The sequence below is a fragment of the Hippopotamus amphibius genome, chromosome 17 (genome assembly GCF_030028045.1).
Source record: "Hippopotamus amphibius kiboko isolate mHipAmp2 chromosome 17, mHipAmp2.hap2, whole genome shotgun sequence".
NCBI classification, from domain to species: domain Eukaryota; kingdom Metazoa; phylum Chordata; class Mammalia; order Artiodactyla; family Hippopotamidae; genus Hippopotamus; species Hippopotamus amphibius.
This window is the reverse complement of record NC_080202.1, coordinates 3607801-3630831: the sequence shown is the minus strand read 5'-3', so window position 1 is coordinate 3630831 and position 23031 is coordinate 3607801. Positions and strand designations below refer to the sequence as shown.

General features: G+C 56.2%; 1 protein-coding gene across 2 annotated transcripts in view; it reads left to right on the top strand.

Moving 5' to 3' along the window:
* Positions 1–17020, top strand: part of LOC130839925 (protoheme IX farnesyltransferase, mitochondrial) — a 106025-nt gene extending 89005 nt beyond the window's left edge. The window contains exons 6-7 of one of the 2 annotated variants that reach the window (XM_057714681.1): positions 2872–3104; positions 15056–17020. In XM_057714681.1, the coding sequence (XP_057570664.1) occupies positions 2872–3104; positions 15056–15450 (628 nt within the window). In that variant the 3' untranslated portion in view covers positions 15451–17020. The remainder of the gene's footprint in view (positions 1–2871; positions 3105–15055) is intronic. The other variant, XM_057714680.1, reaches the window with a different exon arrangement.
* Positions 17021–23031: the final 6011 nt, after the last annotated feature.

Sequence of the window (23031 nt, the reverse complement as noted above, 5' to 3'; positions counted from 1 at the left end):
TCCACTTTTGTGTTGTAGATAAGTTCACTTGTACCCTTTTTTTAGATTCCACATGTAAGTGCTATCACGTGATGGTAGTCTGTCTGTGTCTGACTCACTTCTCTCAGTGTGACCATCTCCAGGTCCATCCATGTCGCTGCCAATGGCATTATTTGCTTCTTTTTTATGGCTGCGTTATTCCATTGTATATATATGTACCACATCTTTGTTCACTCCTCTGTTGATAAGCATATATGTTTATGAAAAGTAAAGCACAGGAAAATAAACTTCACAAAGTTAGCCCTTAGAGCACCTTCGCCCACAGTACGCGCCGACCCCAGGCTCCTTGGACCAGGAAGGAAATGGTCCCCGAACGTCTGGGTGGTGAGGTTGATCGTGGCTTCTGGGCAGGTACCCTCATTTTTGTTGGCGAGGGTTGTCAGCCTACCCGACTTCTGTGCGTGCCTCTGAGCACGAATTTAAACACCAGAGAGCCTCGTGATTTTCTGTGATTCCAACAAGGGTCAGAAACTAAACGTCCACATAAAATCTCCTATCTCAGTAGGTTAAATTCATGGGCACTTTTGTAAAAGGGCTTTTCTCAAGACTAATACCTTTGAATCCAACAGGCCTTGGAGAAGGAGTGAACAGTCTTTTTTTTTTTTTTTAACACAAGGTCCAATTTTAGAATAAATAAAAATGTTTATGAACCACATTTTCCCCCACCAAAAATAAAACTAGCTTTTTAGAGTCCCATAGGAAAAAAATAGAAACCTGTTCTTATAAGCTATAAACTACCTGATTGAAAGAAGAGCAGCAGTTATAATTTTTGCGCTGCTTTTCAGCCATTTCAGTTCTTTTTTCTGGGCCAATGTGAGAAGTGACCCCAGGTGTCTTCCTCCCCTTGCCTCTGGAAAACTGTGTTGTCTGCTCTGCAGGGAAGCTAGGTGGTCCATGTCACACCTGTATCCAGGTCACAGCAGAGAGAAATCCGCTTCAGCAGGTGTAAGGGAGAGAACTGGGGCCGATGGGCGAGGGAGGGATTGGGAAGTTGAGGCCATTTGGGTTTGGAGGGGATGCTCAGAACCTTGGGGGACATGAACAAGGCCAGTGACATAAGGATGTGGCTCAGTAGTCAGTGGGGGCAGAAGGTGAAAGACAGACCAGGGATTTACCTTTAAAAATGAGAGAGAAGATGGGAGGAAGACGTCAAGATGAGGACACTCATCACTCCTAGTAAGAGGAAGGCTGTCGAGGGGTTGGGGGCCGGAGGGGATCTGGGCCCCGAGAAGGCAGGAGAGGAGTTGCCACCTTCACCATGAGGACCAGGAAGAGAGTAGAGCCCTGACTGAGACCCAGCGCTGGGGGCCGTCAGGTGGGAGTGATGGAGGGGGCCAGGACGGCTCAGGGGGCCTGTGGGGGGCGTCATGGATGCGCAGTGCAGAAGAGGTGGCCGGGCGGGGTGGAGATTCAGCCTCGGGGCTTAACACGCGCTGAGTCTCAGGTGTGATTCGGGTTCTTCATCCCCAGAGCCTTGACGACAGGTTACCCCTGGTATGATCTCTCTTTCCAACAAGACTCCCATTTTGTTTGGTTCCACCTACAGGCCTGAGCCATCACAGCCTGGGAGGAAGGGGTCCGTGCCGGCCCCCGCAACAGAGTGGGAGCCAGGATTCTGGAAGAGCCCTCCCCCTCCACGTGCCAGCACCCCCATGTCCCCTGGTCTCCAGCGGGTGGGCTCTCCTGCTCCCCTGTACCCCCTCCCCCCCAGCTGGTCTCGTTCCTAGAGGGACAGGCGGGCAGTGTCACAGGCACAGGGCCGCACCCACACATGGGCCTGAGGGGACACATGCCACCCTCGCCGGGCTGGCCTTGATAAAACCAGAGCCCCCTTGGAGCTGCACCTGTGACTCCCGTGTGCCCATAGGCACGTGCTGGGCTGTACGTGGACTGTGGCTTCTTTGAGGAGGAGGCAGGCTCGAGTCCGCTCCTTAGATTTCTTCAGGAGGAGTAAAGAAGCGTGCAGATGAGCAGGAACTGGTAGGTCCCGTGTATCCACACTTCCCAAAAGCCTTTCCCAAGAGGCCACACAGAGTCCACTCTAGAAAGCAGGCTCCGTTGAGAACCCCGCTCGCGGTCATCTGTAGAGCTGTAGACGTCTGTCTGACAATTTACATGTAGAGTGTTGTGCCACCTCTTGTGAAAGTCGCGTGTCCATAAACCGCGCTCCCGCCCTGGAAGTGCCATCACGGGGGCAGCCCCTGGTGTCTCATCGCTGGCGTGGGCGTGGGGCTGGCTCCTGGCTGCACCTGTCATTTTATTTACACATAGAGGTAGGTACTCAGACACACTCTTCTTGTCCATTATTACTAACTGAGTGATGTTTTTAAATAAAGGATAAAAAAATGGGGAGAACTGCTTCCAGAAGTAAGATGCTGGTTTTTGCCCAAATCTTGACTACTGGGCTCCGAAGGGTTCATCCGCTGCGATCACGTACCTCCCACCAGCGGAAGCGTGCGCAAAGCAGGCACCACGCCGGGCAGTCCTCACGTCAGCCCGGGGAGGAGGGGGCAGCCACTGCTCCTGCCCAGAGGAGGACAGGGAGGCCGCGACATGCCACGGCCGGGCAGGGCCAGGGCAGGGCCTCTGGTCGAAGCCGGGGCTCCGTGGCCTCCGCGCCCTTCTTCGCAGCTGGCAAAGCCGGGAGGAGCAGCCCCCGCTCCCGCGAGCAGCTCCCTCCTCATCGTGGGTGCCACGCAGAGGGCGTCCTGGGAGGAGGCGGCAGCCAGGCCAGCGCGGCCCCCAGCCTGCTTCCCTGCTCCGCTCTGAGTCTGCACGTCGTGGTCACCTGGAGCGGAAGGTGACGGCTCTGTGTTCTCTGCTCTCTTACAGCCCGCTGCTGGCCGTGTCCTTCGCCGCTTGCTGTGCGGTTCCGGGGGTTGCCCTCCTGACCTGGGGCGTGAACCCGCTCACGGGAGCCCTGGGGGCCTGCAACATCCTCCTGTACACCTGCTGCTACACCCCGCTCAAGAGGGTGAGCATCGCCAACACCTGGGTGGGCGCCGTCGTGGGCGCCATCCCTCCCGTCATGGGCTGGACCGCGGCCACGGGCAGCCTGGATGCAGGTGAGTGTCTCAGCCTCTCCGCAGACCCGGGTCTTCCGTGTGCTAAACACCGCGAGTCAGAGGCCACTCCCTCCCTGAGCCGCGGGACTTGGTGGGGATGCCGTTTCACTCGGCACTCATCCCTTGGCAAGCGTGTGGCTGTGGCCGTCGGCCGTTTTGTGAGTGCAGAGCCGAAGGGAGACCGTGCAGCCTGGCTTCCGGGTGAGCAGACGCTCCCCCACGTAGGGAGGGGCTGAGAGCAAACAAAGGACAGCGGGTAGAAGGAGACGGCAGCGGCTGTAGGCCAGGAGCCTGGTGCTGTGTGGGGCCGGCCCTCGTCCCGGAGGAGGCGTCTGGCGCGGGCCCGCCTCCCCCCGGCCCAGCGGGTGCTGCCCTGTCAGCAGGCCGCCTGCACCAGCTCTTCCCACCCCCCAGCGCCCGCTTTCCCCCTCTTCGGAGAGGACAGACTATTTTCATTAGTTTCTAATTTATTTTTATATAATTTGCTTAAATTGTTCATGCTGTCTACAATAAAACCATTGAAACCTTCCTCCGGTTTTTTGGCCGGGATGTCACAATTTGTGGGGTGAAAATAGCTCCTTTTTACCATCTGTAAGGGAAGTTTCACAGTCTGATTAGTCAAGTAATTAGTGTTTTTGACCGACACTTAGGAAGGAAGTGGTGAGGTTTCCTGCAATATATGTAAGTACATATTTTTCACATGAGCGATCAAAAGACTGTTGACATAAACCATTGCCCAAGGAGCCACATTTCTGAAACTTTTCATAAAAGCTCTTACACTCCGACTTGGCAAGCTTACAAAGGCGATTGCACCTTCACCAGAATTGTCTCTGAGAGTGGCTTTAATATCCTGTAAATGTTGGACGTTCGTGAATCTGCGCGTATAATATTCTAAAACGTACGTGCCCGTTTGTTCTGCGATGAGCTTGAAACCGGAGTCCCCTGCGCGTGGGAGGCAGCGTCAGCCCTGCGGTGAAGAGCTCGGCCCTGGGGGAGGGGGCTTGGGTTTGGAGCCTGCCCCTTACGCCACCCCCCTTAGCTGGGTGCCCTTCGGAACCGAACTTGACCTCCTTCTGCGGGGTCTCCTCGCCTCCCACCTGGGGCTAAACGGCCCTTCTCCTGGGGCTCTGTGAGGATTCAGTGAATTACTGTCTCCCTCACTCATACAGTTGGGATATTAGTACAGAGGAAGGACAGTCGTGAGGTTTTATTCCTTTGCACCCTTGGAGCAGTTCCTGAGTGTTAGCTGGCCGTGGGGCGATGCCTCCAGGCTTAGCGGGAACGAGCGCTGGGGTCCATTAGTGATGAGTGTCTTGGGTGAGGGAAGCGGGAGGGGAAGCATAGGTCTGGCAGCCCTGGACTGGACGGCTCGTGAGGTTCTCCCCCGGTGTTCAGTTTTAAATTTGAAGAGCACACCTGGGTACCGCCTAACCTCCTGGTCAGAGGCCTGCTTCTCCGTTCCGCCTGGAGCCCCCGCCTTGACCCAGCCAGCCTCCCCGTGCTGTGCCCGCCAGGCCCAGAAGTTCAAAAGCAAGCGAGTGGCTCCCAGGCTCTGCCTCCGCCCACGTGCCCTGTCCGCACCCGGGGCCTCCTGCCTCGGCACTCAGGGGCCCGCTCCAAGCCTTCTGCCCGCCTGCTGGATGCAGCTCCGGACCCTATTCGCTTTCCTCAAACTGGCACAAGGAACAAGGCACCAAAAACTGCCTTTCCTGTCTAGGGAATCCCAGCCAGGGCCAGGGTCAGGGCCAAGTGTGACAGCCCCAGGGACAGGTGTGGCCGGAGGTACGTGAGGGCTGTCCACTCCAGGGCCTGGAGGACTCGGTCACCTCTGTCGCTCAGGGTCCTTGGACCCAGTTTCTTGCTGAGGGCTGAAGGCTCCTGGCAGTTTCCTGCGAATAGCCTGGGCCGCAGCCTGTGGTGGCTAGAGCTGCGACCCCGGAGGCCAGAGAGCGAAGGGGCTTTGCAGGTCCTCCCACTTAGGCCGCACATCCAGGCAGAGCCCTTCTTTGTTCAGCCACAGTCCGGATCTGGCTAAACTGCGAAGAGGCATATTTAACGTAATTTTTGTTTTGAATTTGAGGTAGTGTTTCTGCAATCCAAATTTAATCATCTGTATACAAACTCATTAATGAGGAGCAGCTCAGGGCTAGGCTGTACACTGTTTAGTTGGCAGCATGAACATGCACGTTTATCTTGAGAAACAAGACCCTTCATCTACCTGAACTGACCTTGATATAAAGCAGAGCAGCCTGAAAAATTTGAATAACCACAAAGAGAAGGTCCTTTTGCAGTTTTTAAGAGTGACTTCTATGATATCCCTTTTCTATAAATCTTAAAAATGCTTTGTGGGCACACAATGACAGCATGGTTTACTGCCCCCAGAATCCTGACTTACCTACACCTAAAGCCTTGTGAGGTTGATACGGAAAGAGTGATGCTACTTTACATAATGCTTTAAATTGAGTCAAAGTTTCAAAACATTAATTTGATAGGTAAACCCAACTTGAGCTAAGCAGTAAATCTTTGAATGAGTTAAGTAAATGAAATAATGAGCGAATCAGCGAATACATACTTTCCATTTTAGAGATGAAAAGTTAAGGCATTCCAGTGTCAGTCGCCAGACATTTACAGAGCGTCACCTCTGAGTGCAGGAGGGATGACACAAGCTAAGGCAGAACCTGGGAGCGCACAGTTGAATGATTTTTATTCCTGGGATTTTAGGGACTAAGTTGGCTATGATTTTATATAGTTTTATCACCTTCTAGAACTGCACTTTCTACTATGGCAGCCACTAGCCACAGTCCAAAACGATGGTTCTCAAACGTTGGTGCATGTCAGAGTCACCTGGGTGGAGGACGTGTTAAAACTCAGGTTCCTGGGCCCTGCCCCCAGAGTTTCTGATCCGATGAGTCTGGGGCCGGGCCTGAGAATCTGCATTTCTGAGTCCACGTGCTGCGGATGCCCCGGGTTCAGGGACCACCTTTGAGAACCGCCAGTCTGCACAGGCGGAGCCAGAGAGAGGTCTTGCTGTTAGAGTGCCCTGGAAATACTCAGGGGTTTGGGCTGAGGCTGTGGCCGATGGTATTGTCAGAGGTGAGCTACTGGTGTCATTTCTGTTATCCACCAAGGTTGTTGTACGTCTTCTGGGTTCTTATCTTAGGGGACGTATTTGTTTGAAGGAGCCCTCCTGAGAAAAACAGCCAGAAGTGTTTCCTTTCTTCTGCAGTATCTCCAAACCACCTTGTCTCTAAACCTCTGAAGACTGATGAGTGTGGAGCAGGCGCGAGGAGAGAAGTGTTTGGAGAACTCTGCCCCGCTTGCTGCTGGGGAGGGTGGCGGAGTGGGGGCGAGCTGGGTGACAGCGGCCCGCTGGGCTCGCGCCTTCCCGAACCGGCCTCACACCCGCCACCATGTGCGGGGCCCTGAGATGCACAGTCACCGAAACCCAGTCCCTGCTCTCACTCTCGTCTTGTGTCTCAGCGTCTTCAGGGAGAGGCAGGCAGGTGCTCAGGACCTCACTGAGCAGAGCGCTTTAGCGGAGGCTCCAGGCTCTCTTACGTGGGCCCCCGAGTCTGTCCACGAAGCCTTCAGAGCCGAGTGACTTCTGAGTTAAGTCATGGCCCGTTTCCCTGAGGAGGGAAAGTGCTTTCGAAGAAGAGGCGCGTGCAGGGGGGCTGGTGGGCGTGAGCGCCTGCACCGCCCGCAGTGCACGCCTCCCACGCCGCCAGGGTCACTCCCCCGGCCGCTCGGCCAGGACGCCCCGTACCTGCCCTGGCATGGCAGCCGCCCACCCCCTGGCCGGGTCGACCTGCACTCAGGCCCTTTCCTGGGGCGCGGTAGACAGCGGCCACGATCGGAGCGGCCGCAGCGTGGGGCCCCGTGGGCGGTGGGGCCCCGGAGCCTCACCTTCAAGGGCCTGCCTCGAAGGAGCGGACTCTGGGTGGGAGAAAAGATTCCAGATCCGTAGCTGCAGGAAACCGCACGCTCCCTGGACGGCTGGCGGAGTGAGGAAATCCACGCTGGCACGTTCCTCCCCCCAATTCTCAGAGTCGAGATCTTTCTGTGGTTTTTGTGGCGGCCGCAGGGCCAGTCAAGACCCCAGGGGCCCCAGCCCTGAAGAGACGGCGCTGCCTTCGCGCCTCCAGTAACGATGTAAGATGTGAGACACGTGTGAGGACAGCCCTGGGCTTCTGGTTTCTGTTCCCCACCACAGCCTTGCTGTTTGCTTTTCTTTGTTTTCATCACGAGTGAAAAAGAATCGCTCGCTGTTCCTGGTGTGGGTCCGAAGCCTGTGCCTGACGTGAGCCTTCGGCGTCCAGCCCAGGGTGGGGGGGTGCGGGAGGCGGTGGGGAGGGGCATGAAGACAAACAGATGCATGGATGGAACCTCTAAAAGCTAGGCAAGCGCTCGCAGTCCTTGGTGCCTGCTGTTTTGTAGCTGCCCAAAGAACTGTGAGCAGCCAGCTCGTCCGTCCCAGCGGAGTTCTGTTTCAGGGGTGCCAGCCCCCGCCAGGGCCCAGCCCCGAAACCGTGCTTTGTGTCCACAGGGGTGATCGTTACAGGAATTGTCTCCTGTGTCCATTCTCCTCTGAGATCCAGGCTTAGACCTTTTCTCCCACCTGGCGAAGTACTTTGCTTTCTGGCTTAACTGCTGTCAGCAGAAAACATTAAAAATGCCGAATAAGAGGGCTGCCTGAATAAGAGGGCCAGCTCGCTGTCTTAGCAGTGGAAGTGCTTGCTTTGCTTCTGCAGGCAGTGGCCAGCAAGGAGAGGAGTGACCTGTGTGCGAGCCCTGGGGAGGGGGCTGGGGGTGGGAGGCACCGCTGGTAAGTGCCCGACAGCAGACCCTCCTCTCCGGCGGGCCTGGAGCCACACGCATTAGCCTCTCAACACTGTTTACCTCCAGAGACTGTCTCGCTTATCTCGGGGGCTTCAGGTTAAAGTCCCTTCCCCCTCCCTCCTCCTTGCCGAAGCCACCTCTCTTCCCAGCGCCCCCGATTGTTAAAAAGGCTCAGATTCTGTTTTGTCATTTTCCTAAATTTGAATAAGTCCCTGGTCTTGGGAGTTTATGGAATGGGTCTGGTGACTGTCTTGAAGAGATTCGTAAATGGCCTTTGGTTTGTAATTCAGATGTTGTTGTGCGGTCAACATTAATTATGTCAGCCAACATTCAGTTACAGATGAGGACTTAGAAACGGGCTCTTATCAGGAAGTGACATTTTGGCAGATGGATGGTTCTGGTAACAAAAAGGGAATGAGTGTTTTTAGCTCCAGCTGGTAAACTACAACATGTTAAATAGTTTCACCTTATTTACCTCCTTTATTCCAGGATGAGAAGGTAGGAGAGAATTTACTCACTCGTTCATTCCACAAATATTTATTGAGGGCTTACAAGTACCAGGCACTGTTTAACCCCAGCACTTTTGAAGATTTCCTTTAAAATACTGCCTCACTTTGAAATCAAACTTGAAAACGAGTAAGTTCCTTTTGTGTGAGATTTTTCCATAACTAGCCCTAGAGCTTGAGACTGATTAAGATAAATGACATTTCTAAAGACAGAGTGAACAAGGAACATTATGGGAATATTAGCAAACCAAACGTTATTTAGAGCCCTAGTCTCTTCAAAGAAGGAAAAACAAAAGTCTGAGAAGGACTGTGTGAGAGACCCACAGGGAGCCGGAGGTCGGGGGTGTAACTGACGACTGTTTGGTATGAAGCCTCGTCACCCCTGGGTCATGCAGTTGGTCAGGATCACAGGAGCTGGGCCCCGGTAGACGTGGCCCACCCCGGAGTGCACATTTAATCAGTTCTGCTCAACAAACAGATTAATGTTCAGGTGATAAAGGGACAGACCTTCAAGTGTGAGCTGAGGAGGGGGAAGCAGGTGAGTTTCCCAGAGCAGTCCCAGGTGCTTGGAGCCTCCAGGGAGACGGGAGGAAGAGGAGAGGGTCCCTTTCCTCAGAGCCAGGGCTTCGTGCTGCCTCTGCTCCCGACTTTGCTGCAGAGTGAAACCTCGGGTGGCTCTGCGTGGATGGCGGGGCGGGGACCGCGGGGGAAGGGCAGGGAGGGCATCCCTGTCTCTTCATCATTCCCCAGTCACTTCCGGAGCGTTCTTCAAGGGCAGGCAGCCAGGGCCCACTCTATTTCCTATTTTCAGGGGGCTTTTTATCCTCTCCTTTGTTGCCATGCGGCGGATCAACCGGCCCCACCCCTTCCCTCCCCTCTCCCTGCGGCGCCGTGGACACGCATGCCCTGGCGGAGGCTGACCTGTCCCACAGGCGCCCTGTGTTCACCCTCACAAGAAGGGCTCTGAAATCGCGGACCATGAAGCTCTGGACCTGGCTCCGCTCCCCCAGACAGCCCCCAGTTTACACGAGCACGTCCCCCCGAAGCTGCCGAGGGCGCCGTACAGGGAGGACCGCCCCGCCCAGCGCAGGCTCCACTGCCGCCGCGCCTCTCCTCCTTTTCACAGCCCCGTGTGGACAGCGAACTGGAGTGGATGGTTGCGGTCGGGGTGGGGCAGGTTGACTGTAAGCCCACCGGGCAGCAGAGAAGGCGAGCTGACACCACTGGACTCCATTCCAAAGGGGTGTGTTTTGGAAGAGTCCACACAGTCAGGGCTCCCACTTGGAGACTCGGGTCTCCACTCTGTTGGGAACCCATCTGGCTGGGGTTGCCTCGGCTTTGTTGGCCAACAAAATGATGCAGGCACGCTGCAGACCTCAGCAGCGGGGGCCAGGGTGAGGGTCTCCATGGGCTGGTGAGGCATAGAGGTGGGTGAGAGGTGTTTCCAGAGTATCTTCCAAGAGTCGCCCGGAAGACACTGGCTGGCCTTGCCGCACCCAAGGTCCCTGCCCTCGGAGAGGGTGCCGGGAGAGGAGGGCCCTCCCCAGCTGTTCCCGCGCACAGCACATCGCCGAGCTCACCCAGCTTTCTGCATGTGGACGCGGACACACGGACCTTCTCTGGAGTTGCCTCCAAGCCGGGCCCGTGGTGTCGTGATCTCAGGAAGTTGCTGTCTTCTAGAGTCACGTGCAGATACACCAACTCTCTCACAGATTTCCGTGCCCTATATATTCATAGCCCAACAGATATTTGATTAAAAGAAAGAAAGCAGACATTTTTCCTGGGTATGATTAAACCGAGTATGTACGAAGATTCAGCAGACTTGATAGAAAAATGAGAAAACCCATTGAAAAAGAGAAAACGCATGGCTTGTGTGAATGCATCGAAGCTCGGAGACCATCTTTGGATCTCAGTGCATATATCCCTTCTTCCAGGAAGCCTTCCCTGACCTCCCCAGAGCCGACCGAGGTCTTGTCCCGTGCACTCTCCTTCAGCCCTGCGCTGAAGGTGACGTTCCCGGGCTGTGATCCCTTGTGTGTTGTCTCTGCCCCTGGCCAGACTCCAGCAGAGACAGGGCCTCGAGAACAGACCGTGCCTGCCCTGTAGTGGGCGCACAGTAAGTATCTGTTGCCACAGAACATGGGGCCAGTAAAAACAGACTGCTTTGTGGGGGTGAGGCTGAGGTGAGGCCTCTGAGTCAGGAAACTGAGGGCTTTATGTTTCCCCCACAAGGAAGGTGGGTTCCCCCCAGGCCCCGGGACCAATTCCAGCCTTCCTGTTCAAGCTCCCTTATCTTGATGGAGACAGTCATTTGTTTTACATCTTTTATAGGAGCTGAGGCCGTTGCAGCCCCTCGAGTAGGGTTGTGTGGGGGTGGGGTTTTCCGATCACACTCCATGAAGGAAGGCTAAGCTGTGCCTGCTGAAGCTCTTTCAGTGGCGACATGAGCCAAAACCCTACCTACCCAGTGTCCTCTCCCAGAGAAAGCAGCATGCTCCTCTTATGAAAATGATTTTTTTAATGATGTTATTTTAAAGAGAAGCATAACTGAAAACGTGTATTGAGCAAAACAGAATCCTCCGGTTGGCACACGAAAAAAGAGGGCTTTTGAGAAAGACAAGCGAGACTCCACGTGGGAGCCTGATGTCCTAACCGTTTCAAGCCTGGTTTCCCGGCTGAACTGGCTTTCTCAGCCATTTCAAGAGCAGAACAGCTCCTGAGCCCTGACTTACCTGTCCCCTCCCTGATCCCCGCGTGGTCGCGGATGCTGTTCCCGTGGGGACACATCTTGATCTTGTCCCCCCCCCCCGCCCCCGAGCTGGGGCTGTGCTCAGAGCCTCCGAGGGGCCTGGCGCCCTGAGAACAGGGCACACTGCCTGCTCTGGGCTGGTCCTTCTGGCATCTAGAGGTGGCTCCACTTTGCCATCAGGATAGGAAGACGTCGCCTTCTGTCACCCTGTTTTCCACCTCACTTGTACCTGGGTGGTCCACCCTTCCCTTCTGTCTCTGCTCATTCCCCGAGGGCGCTTACTGTCAAGAAAAATATCGTCTGCATGCTTATATTTGAACAATCTTTTTTTTTTTTTTTAAGGCCCCAGCCCTCTTATCTTAATACGTGGGATTCCTCCTTCCCACAAGCCTTCCTTTGCCCCGCCCCGCGCGCATTGATGACCACGCGGCAGTCACTCGTTAGCAGTTTCAGTCACCGTTCGGCAACAACTTGCTAGGAGAAAGTGCTGGTGCGCAGCGCCTGGGTGCTGGGTGGCCTCAGGCCAGTTAATTAACCGCTCTCATCGGTGAGACGAGAGCAGCTGTACCTGCAGGAGGATGCCGGGAGCGTGAGAGCATGGGAGCGTGAGAGCATGGGAGCGTGAGAGCATGGACGCGACCCCTCCACGGGGCCTGCGCGCAAGCCACCAGGCCTTCACAGGGCGTGCCTCCCCGGAGAAAAAGGCATCAGCATCTGCCGCTCCAGTGCCCCCCGACCACCCCCCTTCCCCGGTGACTGCTCCTCTGGGGGAGGGGCCCCTCCCCACCCGGGTGTGCGGATGCCCCGAGACCCTGCCCACCCTCTCCGCCCTCCCCCGGCCTCGCCGCAGGCTCCACGCCGCCCAGAGACACGCTGAGCGACTCCTGGCAGGGTCGGTGGCGGGGGGTCGTGGCTCACCCGTCACCCGTGGCGAGGCCTTCCCTGAGCCGTCACTCCGCCCTGCTGTGATTCGCTGAGCGGCATCTGTCAGTGTCGCCCTCATCGCGCGCGCCTCTCCCGCGAGACTTGCACCGGGCTCTGTCGTGTTGCGAGGGTGCTGCTCCCCGGCACCAGGGTCATACCTGGTGGGTGGCTGACACCGTCCTCGGTTTGCCACCAGATTCAACAAATAGTGGCTGCTACTGCTGTTTTTTTTTTCCTGGCCCCGCGGCTTGCGGGATCTGAGTTCCTGACCAGGGATGGAACCTGCGTCCCCTGCAGTGGAAGCGCCGAGTCCTCACCGCTGGACCGCCAGGGAAGCTCCAGTAGCTGCTTCTTTTGCTGTTCAAATTGGAGTGTGTTTACGTGAACGAAGATGTATACATGTGCTAGTTACAGACAGGGCTACCACGGGCTGGGGGGATGCGGCAGCCACTCTAGCAAAATAGGGACCCTCGTTATCTTCCTCCCGGACTGGAAGGCTGAGCAGAAGTTGGTTGACTCATGAATAAAGATCCGAGGTGAAGAGCAGGCTCCTTTCCTCTGATCCCCCCGGCAGGTGCACGGTCGGACTTGGCGCCCACGCTTCCTTTCTGGGTGATTCTCAGTGACCTGTGTTCTCTCCTGGTGAGGGTCCTGTGTCAGCCATCGCCACCCCCTCCCTCTGCCCTTTTACAGCACGTTCCCACAGACGAGGGGCTCAAAAGATCCGCGTCACCGCCTGGGAAAGGACGGTGGGTGCACGTGCTCAAGCCCCTGCAGGAGGATGGTGCTCCCGGGGGGTCCTCCAGCTCCCAGTTCTCAGATCAGCGCCCCCGCGGCAGGTGGGGTCAGAGACGGAGAACCGAGTGAGTCCGCGCGTCCGGGACCCTCCGAGGAGGAAGGATGCGGGGAGAGGAGACGCCAGTGCTGGAGATGGGCGTCTTGGGAGCGGCTTTTGCGGAGCAGTTCTCTGTGCTCGCGGGAGGACCCTTTGCTCCCTGGTATGCGGTGCTCCTCTCGGAGATGGAAGAGGAGCAAACCCCCACGGAGTTCACAATCCAGATCGGAAACAGCTGTTGAGGGGCAGGTGGCTTACTCCGTGGGGCACGCATCCCCGCCCCGACCCTCCTCACGACTTGCTGTGTGGACGTCCCAAGGGCGTGTCAGACAACACACCGGGGCTGTCCTCTAGGGCGCGGCTCCCAACACCCCCCCTCCCATCTCTGCGCTCACATCCTGTCCCCTTTGCCTCCTGGGTCCCTCTCAGGTCCGTCTCTCCTGCTCCACTGTCACTGCCTGGGTCCTCACTCCCTTCACCTCTCCTCCCCTCTCCTGAGTGATCCGTCCAGACCCACCTGGGCCCTTGGATGTGTCCTCACACACCGGGTCAAGTGACACCAGGGCCCCTTTCCGCAGCCCCTCCCCCATGCACGCACACACGCACGCTCACAAGGTGAGGCCCCCGTGGCTCTCTGCTGCTTCTGGGATAGAGCGGTCCTTGGCGCGGCCTGCAGAGCCGGGCCGGTGGCCCTGATCCTGGAGCCTGGCCCGCTGCTCTCTGCACTCGAGACACACTAGCCTGCCTTTTTTATTCAGCCTTGTAAGTCATCAGACAGTAAGGCTGACCTTGGTCTTCTGATGTACAGCTCTGTGTGTCCTGACAGCGGCCCTCGTCTCCTTGTCAGGTCCTGACTGCGGCGCCTCCAGCCCCGGGGCCTGGTCACTCCTCCCTTGGCGCAGACGTCCTCCTCGCAGTCCTCCGCGCCGCACCACAGCTGGGCCCCACGCCCTGCGCCCCCCTTGCACGTGCTTCCTTCCCCACAGCGGCCGCAGTGAGGGAGGGCCGGCGCGGGGCCCTGGATGAGCGGCTCTGGGGGACTCGGCGCTGCAGGCCCACGTGGACTGGCGCTCACGCTGCATCTTCCTGCCGAGGCCATGCTGGCCTCTTAGCAGGTGCTCGGGGAACATGTCCTCTGTGAGGAGAGAAGGAATGAACCGTCTGCTAGGAGTGGCTGCAGCCCCTTTGGGAGGCCTGGCCTGGCGGGGGGCGGGCAGCCGTGGTTAACATCAGACAGGCTCCCGCTGAGTCGTCCTCCTTCACCTCTTGTTGGAGAATTTTGCATCATCTGGTTTGTTTGCTTAATGAGGATTATAAAACCGACCTAAAGTCCTGCAGTTGGATTCAGTGAGGTGACTGTGAAAGTCTCTGTTAGTAGGAGGTGCTCAGTAACTGGCAGCCTTCACCCCACTGTGTTGTGGGGAAGACCCGCTCACTTCCAGGGAAAGGCGGCTCAGGTGCTCACCTGTCCCAGAAGCTGCAGGGCCACTGCCCCGGCTGCGCTGCGTATTCAGCTTGTGCTGTGGAGTCCTCCACCCTCCCCGCCATGAGGGCCGAGCACCCCTGCATCCCCGGAGACGCCCAGAGGGACTGAGGTTCTGTCGAATTGGGAGCTGCCACCTCCCGGGAGTGTCCTTCCACCCCGCCCACCCAAGCCCTGACTCGAGAGCCGGGCTGGTGGAAACAAGAGCTGAAGGCCCAGCCGAGAAGGCCCTCTGGGACTGGTTTGTCCCCGACTTGCTCTCCTTTGTTGCCGTGGCGAAGGCACCGCAGGGGAGGGCGCCGCGGGGGGCGGGCAGGAGCCACAGGTGCTGAGCCTTGCGGGAGGCCGGATGCCCAGGTGCCCAGCCTGTCGCCCCACGGTGAGGACGCAGGATCCTGGAGCACACTCCCCCCCCACCGCTCTCCACCTCCGTCTGCATCTCGGTCTCCCGAGCAGAGAGGAGAGCGCAGGCGCGCGAGGACCCGAGGGAGTCCGGGGTGCGGAGAGGGGGGTGGGCCCGCACCGCCCAGGGCCGGGCAGCTGCGGTGGAGCGGAAAGGATGCCTCTGTAGATCTCTGATGACGGCGTGTCTTGCTTCCCCAAACCTCTGTGCAGGAGCGTTTCTTTTGGGAGGAATCCTCTACTCCTGGCAGTTTCCTCACTTCAACGCGCTGAGCTGGGGCCTCCGCGAAGACTACTCCCGGGGCGGCTACTGCATGATGTCGGTCACCCACCCAGGCCTGTGCCGGCGCGTGGCGCTGCGCCACTGCCTGGCCTTGGTCGCGCTGTCCGCCGCGGCCCCCGCCCTGGACGTCACCACGTGGACCTTCCCCATCATCGCCCTCCCCATCAACCTCTACATTTGCTACCTCGGCTTCCGGTTCTACAGGGACGCGGACCGCCGGAGCTCCCGGAAGCTGTTCTTCTGCAGCCTCTGGCACCTGCCGCTCTTCCTGCTGCTGATGCTGACCTGCCAGCGGCGGGGCGGCGCGGGCGGGCCGCAGAGTTGACGCCGCAGCGGCGCGTGGGGAGAAGCGGAAGACATCCAGGGAGACGTACGGGTTTTTTGTTTTCCCCCTTTGCTGTTAGGCAAGGATTTTTTGTTAATTCCAAAGCACCAGGAGAGAAGTCGCTGCGTTTAGAACAAGATTGTAAAATAACTTGGTGCTCAGCGGGCCCTCGACAGCTCTTTTCATGGTGATGTCCAAAAGGCTCCCCAAATAAGAATGGGGTTGGCTCAGCAGATTAACAGAGGAGAGGATTTCTTTTTGAGGGTCTTTATAGAGCTCTTCTTCCAACCCAGCCCCTCTGTTTGTCTTCTCCCTCAGGTAGAAGCGCACGTGCACCTTCTTTGTCTGGCCCCTCCAAACACGCTGCCCACCTTCTGGCCGGGGTGGCCAGACGAGGCGTGCACCCGCCCTCTGGGATCTGTGGTTCCGTGGCCTCTGGTCCCTGGCGGGCTGTGTCAGAGGAGACGCGAGCTGCCGGCCGCAGCCCCCCTTCCTGTGAGTGGGCCAGGGCCCCCGACATCAGCTCCCTCTGCCCCACACAGTCGCAGCCTCATATTCCCTCAGATGATAACAGAACACCAGGGATGTGCTGCTGCCCAGCCTTTGCACGAAGAATTCCAAACGGTTGCCTGGGGAATCTCAGACCCGACCGTCAATCCCCCCCCCCCACCCCGTTAGGTACCAGCACGTCAGAAACGCCAAGGAATCGAAGGCATCTTTAAAGTTCACTTAAAAATATAGGAGGTGTCAGAGCGTTTCTTTCTGGAAGGGTCGTGCTAGGCTTAAAACCAGAAATCCCTCCGGCTCTGATCCATCTTGTCCTCTTTAGTCACTGCTGCAGTCATCAGCCCGGCTCAAGGCCAAGTGAGAAGGGAAATCAGAAGGGGGTGAGCTGGGCCAGCCAGCCCACACAGCTCGCATTCTCATCCCTTTAGTGAAGAACACACTTCCATCCTGCTGTCTTCTGAATTCAGAGAGTAGCCTCCACACGTCCAGCGGCTTGGAGAGCCGGAAACAGGAGCTGGACTCCGGGTGGGATGCTTACGGTCCTGGGAGGTGCGTGTGTCCCTGCAGACAGGGGTGGCCTCCATCACCAGCAGTTCCCTCAGCCCTCACGTCCGCCCGCGTGTCCACTGTCCGTCCCATTTGCCGGAGGTCTTGAAGCTTAACAGGATGTTTTAGTCAGTCTCCGGATACTGCTGCCCTGGAAGGAATTCATTTAGGAGTTTAAGCAACACTTAAACAGTCCTCGCAATATGCCAGTTCTCTCAAAACTTGCCAAAGTGATTGCAGGTAGCATCCAATTTCTGTCTCCATGGTGATTACCTAAAATATCACCTGTTGGCTGCGTCCAGGTCACGCCCTCAGGTTTGTAAAGTGTGTTGGTTCTCTCCCTGCTGCAGTAAACCAGCACCTCAAAACCGCAATGTGTGTGACGTCCTTCCACTCCATCTCCGGTTCCTGGTGGAATTGATAACACTTGCCTCATTTTCACGCGCTGGTGGGGAAGAGAAGGCATGGGGACGTTTCTGTGAGAGGGGGTGGGAGCGAGCAGCCTGTGCTCCCGAGAGAATCCGCCCACCCCCCACCCTCTGCTCTGTATCACCCAGTCTCTCCCTCCTCCCTTCAAAACCATCTCCCTAGAGATGGTCCTTGGGGCCTCTCTGACCTCCAGCTCAGAAAATATAGTGCCTGATGTGCAGTCTGCACAAATGATGTCCCAGCTCCTTGGCGCTCAGACCCCAGGAGAGAACCTTCCACGGGAACCCCTCATGGATACCCCCCCGCCACCCCGCTGCTCTTCACGCCTCCCGGGGGCTGCCTTGTGCTCCGATCACCCCTTTCCAGTCCCCCATCCCCTGCTACCCACAGGAGTGTAGAATCCATGCTCCCATGATCCCTCAGCCCTGGAGCCCAGACGGCTGCTCAGTCACCTCACCTCCTGACGTCCTGGGGCTTCACCTCCACAGCCCGGGGCTCTGACCCTGACCCTGACCACCAGCACTTCCCAGCGGGTGAAGCCTGTGCACTCCAAACATCCCTCGGCAGGTCTCTGGGAAGAGGGCCTCCTGGGGACCCAAGGTTAAAGACCCAAGATCTGAGTTTGCTCACCCTGGTGTTTCCCTGCCCATGTCGGGAGCCCAGCTTGGGACACGCTGTGTGGCCCTGATCTGCAGTTTCACTCGGCTTGTCAGACCACTGGGCCGCAAGGGCAGGACTCAGCCTGGGGCCCTGACTCAGGAGGGGGCCACACAGGTAGGAGCAGGGGCCTGTGCTCCGAAACAGGATTGCACCTGGACTTTGGTGGTTTCATGATACAGCAAACTAATGACGGAACGTGGTTGTGTCCAGTTCCTTATTTAGCTTTTTTAAAAAACCAGATTCTCTTAACACAGTATTCCTTCTGATTCTGCAAAAGTTGTTCCAACTTCCTTTTAGTAAAACCACTGTATCCGTTAAGGATAAAACCAAATTTCCCCAAAGGATCCTTCTCTAGGCCAACAGTGAGGCGGATGCCATTGCCTCTTCCCAGGATTGGTTTGTCTTTTCAAACGTAAAGAGGGTCTGTCTTGCCCAATAAAAACACCTTCATTGCACTTTAAATACACTTTGAGTGTCCCACGCCCAGATGCTGGAGGAGAAAAACGAGGCTGTTGGAGGCTTTGTTCTGAGGCGGTACAGGGTTGAATTTCCCTCTGCTAGCTTATTTTTTCTCAGTCCATCCTCATCTCCTGTTTGCTAAGAAAATAGCTGGAACTCAGCTCTCCTCTGACCTGTGGCAATGCCGGGACTGGAACAAAGCTTTTTCTGCTTGCTGACTCCGGTATGGTGGGAGACTCATTCCTCTGAGTTTAGTGGGAGTCAGGGTCTCTGTCCTCTGACACCCACCCACCCCACTTCCCAAAAGGCTGCAAACAGGAGGACACCTGTAACTGAGTGCAGCAGGGACTCAGGGGAGGAGGGCTTTCGGGAAATGTCCACTTGACCTTTCCAGCGACGGGCTCACAGCTCAAGAGGATTTGGCTTGAACAGGAACTGGGTGGTCAGGATGCGGCCTTGGTTTTCCAGGGAATGATGGGCCAGCTAGCGACCACCCGCAAAGCGCGGCGTCTGTCAAGGGCGCATTTTCTCCACCGTCTTGTAGGATCGATGGTGTCGATCAACAGGCACCTACATAAAAAGCACGTGGAAAACAAACGGTCCAGCAGTCGTTTGAGCGATGCTTGGCCCAGAGTAGGTGCTCAGTAAGTGCTTTTTGAGTGAATAACCCCATCTGGGTGACAGGAGGCCCCTGTGGTCAGAGGCATAGGGTCTGTGAGCCCAGGATCAAGAAGGAACTGATTTGTTAAGCTGTTTATAATAGGTGGTTCCGTGAGAGAAAATGGCTCGGAAACCGCCCTTATCCCACTGCTGGGACAGTCTCTGTTCCCACCCTGCCCGCAGGACAGTCTGGGCCTGTGCCAACCAGAAGGCCCTCCCCCGCTTCCAGACCACCACCCACAGTTTCTCTTGTTTCTGGAATCTGCCTTCTCTGACTTCAGACCACCTCCCCAGCCCCTGCCATTCCTGCTGTTCCTCCCGGAGCACCTGTCAGTGTGCTGCCTGCAGGTGCCACTCACCTGTCCATTCACAGTCTCCCTGAGACCCTCCACCATCAGATCCTAAGCTGAGTGAGGTAGGAACACCTGCATCTCATTGCTGGGTCCACGGGCAGCTAGAACAGAAGGGACTTGGGAGTGACCACGTGGCGGATGCTCCGTCAGTGACCAGAGGGGTGAATGGGTGGCTCTAGGGGAGGCGCTGGAGCGGGAGGAACGCTTGTCTCTGCTCTGTTGGGACCAGCACGGGGGGACCGGGGGAGCTCATGCCCCAGGTGACGGAATCCGGGACAGGTGCGGCTCTCTACCTGTCTTGTGAAGAAAGCAGCCAGGGTCGCGCCAAGACGAGTTCCTGTCGTCTCTTCCTGATGCTGCCCAGTCCTTGTTTTCCAGAGCGCGGTGCGTTCTCATTCTTTCCTGTATCTTCAGGGCTGTCTCAGCTCAACGACTTCGCAGGAGGGAGTTCTTAGCCAAGTCTGCTTTTTGGCCACGATTTCTTTCTCTCTCTTTTTGCTTCCTCAAACACATCAGCAGAGAATCTAGCACCTGGCTGCATCTTCCTTAATCGTCCCCCCCCCCCCCCCGCTGGCGGGCGAGAGCCAGCCCGTGCAGCCAGGTCAGCTTCAAGGAATGGGACCCCAACCCGACTCATACCTTCAGGGGCTGTCTATGAAGTGGAAACCAAGAGAGCGAGGACCCCAAGGGCAAGGCGGCAGGTCGGCCAGGCTGGGTGGGTGAAGATGGAGTCAGACAGCTCCTACCTGACAGCTCCTCTCTCTGAAGCAAAACCCAGACAGCTGGGGACAGGCAGGAGCGGGGAGGGGAGAGGAAGGCAGGAGACTTTGGAGGAGGCAGAGGAGAGCGCTTGGCGGAGCAACCCCATCCCAAACATCTAAAGAGCTGCCAGTGACAAGACAAATGATCCCGGGAGCATTAGCTGGTCAAACACAAACAACCCCCCCACCCTTCCCAGCCTCAACAAACACACACAAACTGAACAAAGCACCAGGGAGGGGAGAGGCACCTGCCCCTCCGTCATCCACCGAGCAAGGGACCGTCCAGGTACCATGAGCCAGGCCTGCTGTGGGACAAAGGGACAAACCCCGCTACAGCCCCGACCCCCAGGAGCTTATCTCTGGAGGGTTCTCAGGGAGGGAGTGGAAGGCACATTCCAGCTTCTTCTCTGGAGTCCTCGGATGCTGGGTATTTGGCCATGTAACTAATTGGCCGTAAGGCAACTTTGCTGAAAAGATAAAATAAGGAAAAACAAAAGAGAGACATTAATAAGGACATGATGGAACATGAGAAATGAAAAACAAAATTAGAAAGACTGTTGCAAAATCAAAATATCTGAATACATTTAAGGTGTGTAGGGAATCGCCTGGCAGTCCAATGGTTAGCACTTGGCACTTTCACTGCCAAGGGACCTGGGTTCAATCCTTATTTGGGGAACTAAAATCCCACAAGCTGTGCAGCATGGCCAGAAATTTAAAAAATAAATAAAATTTTAAAAGATTAAAACAAATAAAAGTAAAAAAATAAAATGTGTGTACATTCATGACAATACTGTGTAAACAACTTGTTTTATTTTGTCAATTGGACCTCAGCTTGTCTTCCAAGTCTTTCATTCATAGGATTAACCTTTTTCTTTTCTTTTTTTGTTCATTGGTTCATCTCTTCATTTGGCATCACGCTTTTTATTTTTCACTAAAATTTCTTCCTTCGTTAGGAGAGGTATCTGTTTCCAGACGCTGGGATCCGTTTGCAGCCAAGCTCTATCTCACCCTGTGAAAGCCTCTCCCTGCTCGGTGTCCTGGACACATCCTCACATGTCCTCTGACAGACATTCCAAAGCCCTGCAGGAAATGGGGATCCAACTCTGCACCTTCAAGGCCCCCGGCCTCTTTCCCCAAGAAACCAACTCCAGGGGCAAAGCATCGTCACCCGTCAGCTCCAGAAAGCCATTCATAACATCACTGGCTGGAGAAAGGCTAGTGCATCTCAACCAGGTGAGACCAGACTGTCAACCAGTCATTTTATCTTTCATGGCAAAATTGCCCCGTGGCCAGTAGTTATGCTGTGAAAGTACTTGTGGCTATGATGGCCACAGCAAAAGTGCTGCCAGCGAAAGTACCAGAACCCTCGGCCCGCGTCTTCTCAGGCCCCATGGCCTCACCAGGGCTGCGCATGCTCAGCCTCACGACTGTCCTCCCAGCATCTGCTCCTTCAGGATCCCGGTTCTGTACCTCTGGCTGTGACTCGGGTCTCTCTGGAGGCAGCACCCCTGCCGCAGGGCTGGCCTGGCTGCAGGTCCCCACTCTGTACTCAGGGCTCTGAGCCCGTCTGGGGGTTGAGCTCAGCTTGCATCTCACCCTGCTCACACCCTCTTTTCTCTTTGGGGTGCTCTGGTGTCTGTGTGTCACCCCAACTGTGTTTCTGTGTTCAGAGGAAAGAACTCCGCATAGGGCACTGGTCACCAGACTAGACGGGGGGCTGAGGAGAGGAGCAGGGGGTGGGGGCAGAGGAGGAGATGGAAGAAGCAGAAGGAGCAGGCGTGGCGTCTTCATAGGACGGCGCCCTGAGGGTGGGGGGGACCTGGGGGGGACCCTCCCCCCGTGGAATCACGCAGGGAAGGAGCACGACCAGGTTTGTACTTTAGGAAGAAGACTCAGGCTGTAGAGTGAGAGGTAGTTGGGGGAACTGGGGAGACTGAGTCTGGGCAGAGGAGGGTGAGGGGCAGAGGGAGGCCCCCGGCCTGGCGGGGAGACTGGCAGAAAGGAGATCCTGGCTGTTCCAGGGCTTGGGGGGAAAGGTGGTGCTGCACCCCGAGAGGGCTCCCCCTTCCACGGCTCACGTCCCCTTTCCTTCCTCCGCCTGTGGTCACTGATGGCCTCGACCGCTGGTCTCACCTCCCATGGGAGACCCCACCGCCTCAGCCTGTCCCCCAGGTGTGCACACGTAACCCGGCCTCCCCAAAACAGGCAGACTGCTGACCCCCGAACAGGGTGGCCCAGGGTCCCGGGCCTCTGCCCGAAAGGTTCCAGAGCAGGCACTGCCCCCCTCCCCTCCTCCTCCCCACCCCCGAATCTCTCCCATCTGCGTAAGCTGCTGGCCTGTTCAGCCAGAGGATCTGAACTCACTTTCCAAATAAGAATGGGATTGCTTACCCTAAAACCTACCTAAATCTTGGCTGAGGTTTGTTCAGGCCTCTCAGCCTGCCATTTGGCATTTGTTCACCTCAAAATGTAGATGATCTAAAGAGAACCAGACTGGGAGAAAATTTTACAGCTAATCTCATAGCAGAATATGTGCTTATTAGTTAACCATGAACCAACCTTCCTGTACCAATTTGGATTCCTAATTATGAGTGACAGGAAACTCAACTGAAACTGGCTTACGAGAAGAAGTGTATTGGTTCCTGTAGTTGAAAGGCCCAGAAGCTTCAGGCATGGCTTGATCCAGGTGGCAGAATGTTCTCTCCAATTGTTAGTGCAACTCTCGGCAGGCTTTCTCCCATTAAGAAGCAGACATCCCTTAAACAATTATTCATTCCTTTATTCACAAATATTTGTTTACTACATACCTTGGTCGAGGTGCTAGGGGTGCAGCAGTGAATAAAACAATAAATAAATAAATAAATAAATAAATAAATAAATAAATAAATAAAAATAACCTCCCTGTCTGCATGCCTGGGATATCTCGAGAAGAAAACAAAAAACCCTGGTAACTGTGCTTGCCTCTGATGTGGCGCCTAGATGACTGGAGACAGATTCTTGTTCAAACCTGGAGAAAAAGAAAGTTGACATTGAGATGCTGGCCCCATTTGGCCTGACTTAGGGTTTGTGCTGATTCCTGACCCACTAGGCCTGGTTCATGGCCATCAGCCCACGTGCAGGGTGCAGCCATTCCCTCCCACCACGGAGGGTTGAGGAACTTCGTAAGAAGTGGGTGCACAAAGGGGAATTTCACTGTGTTAGTTCGG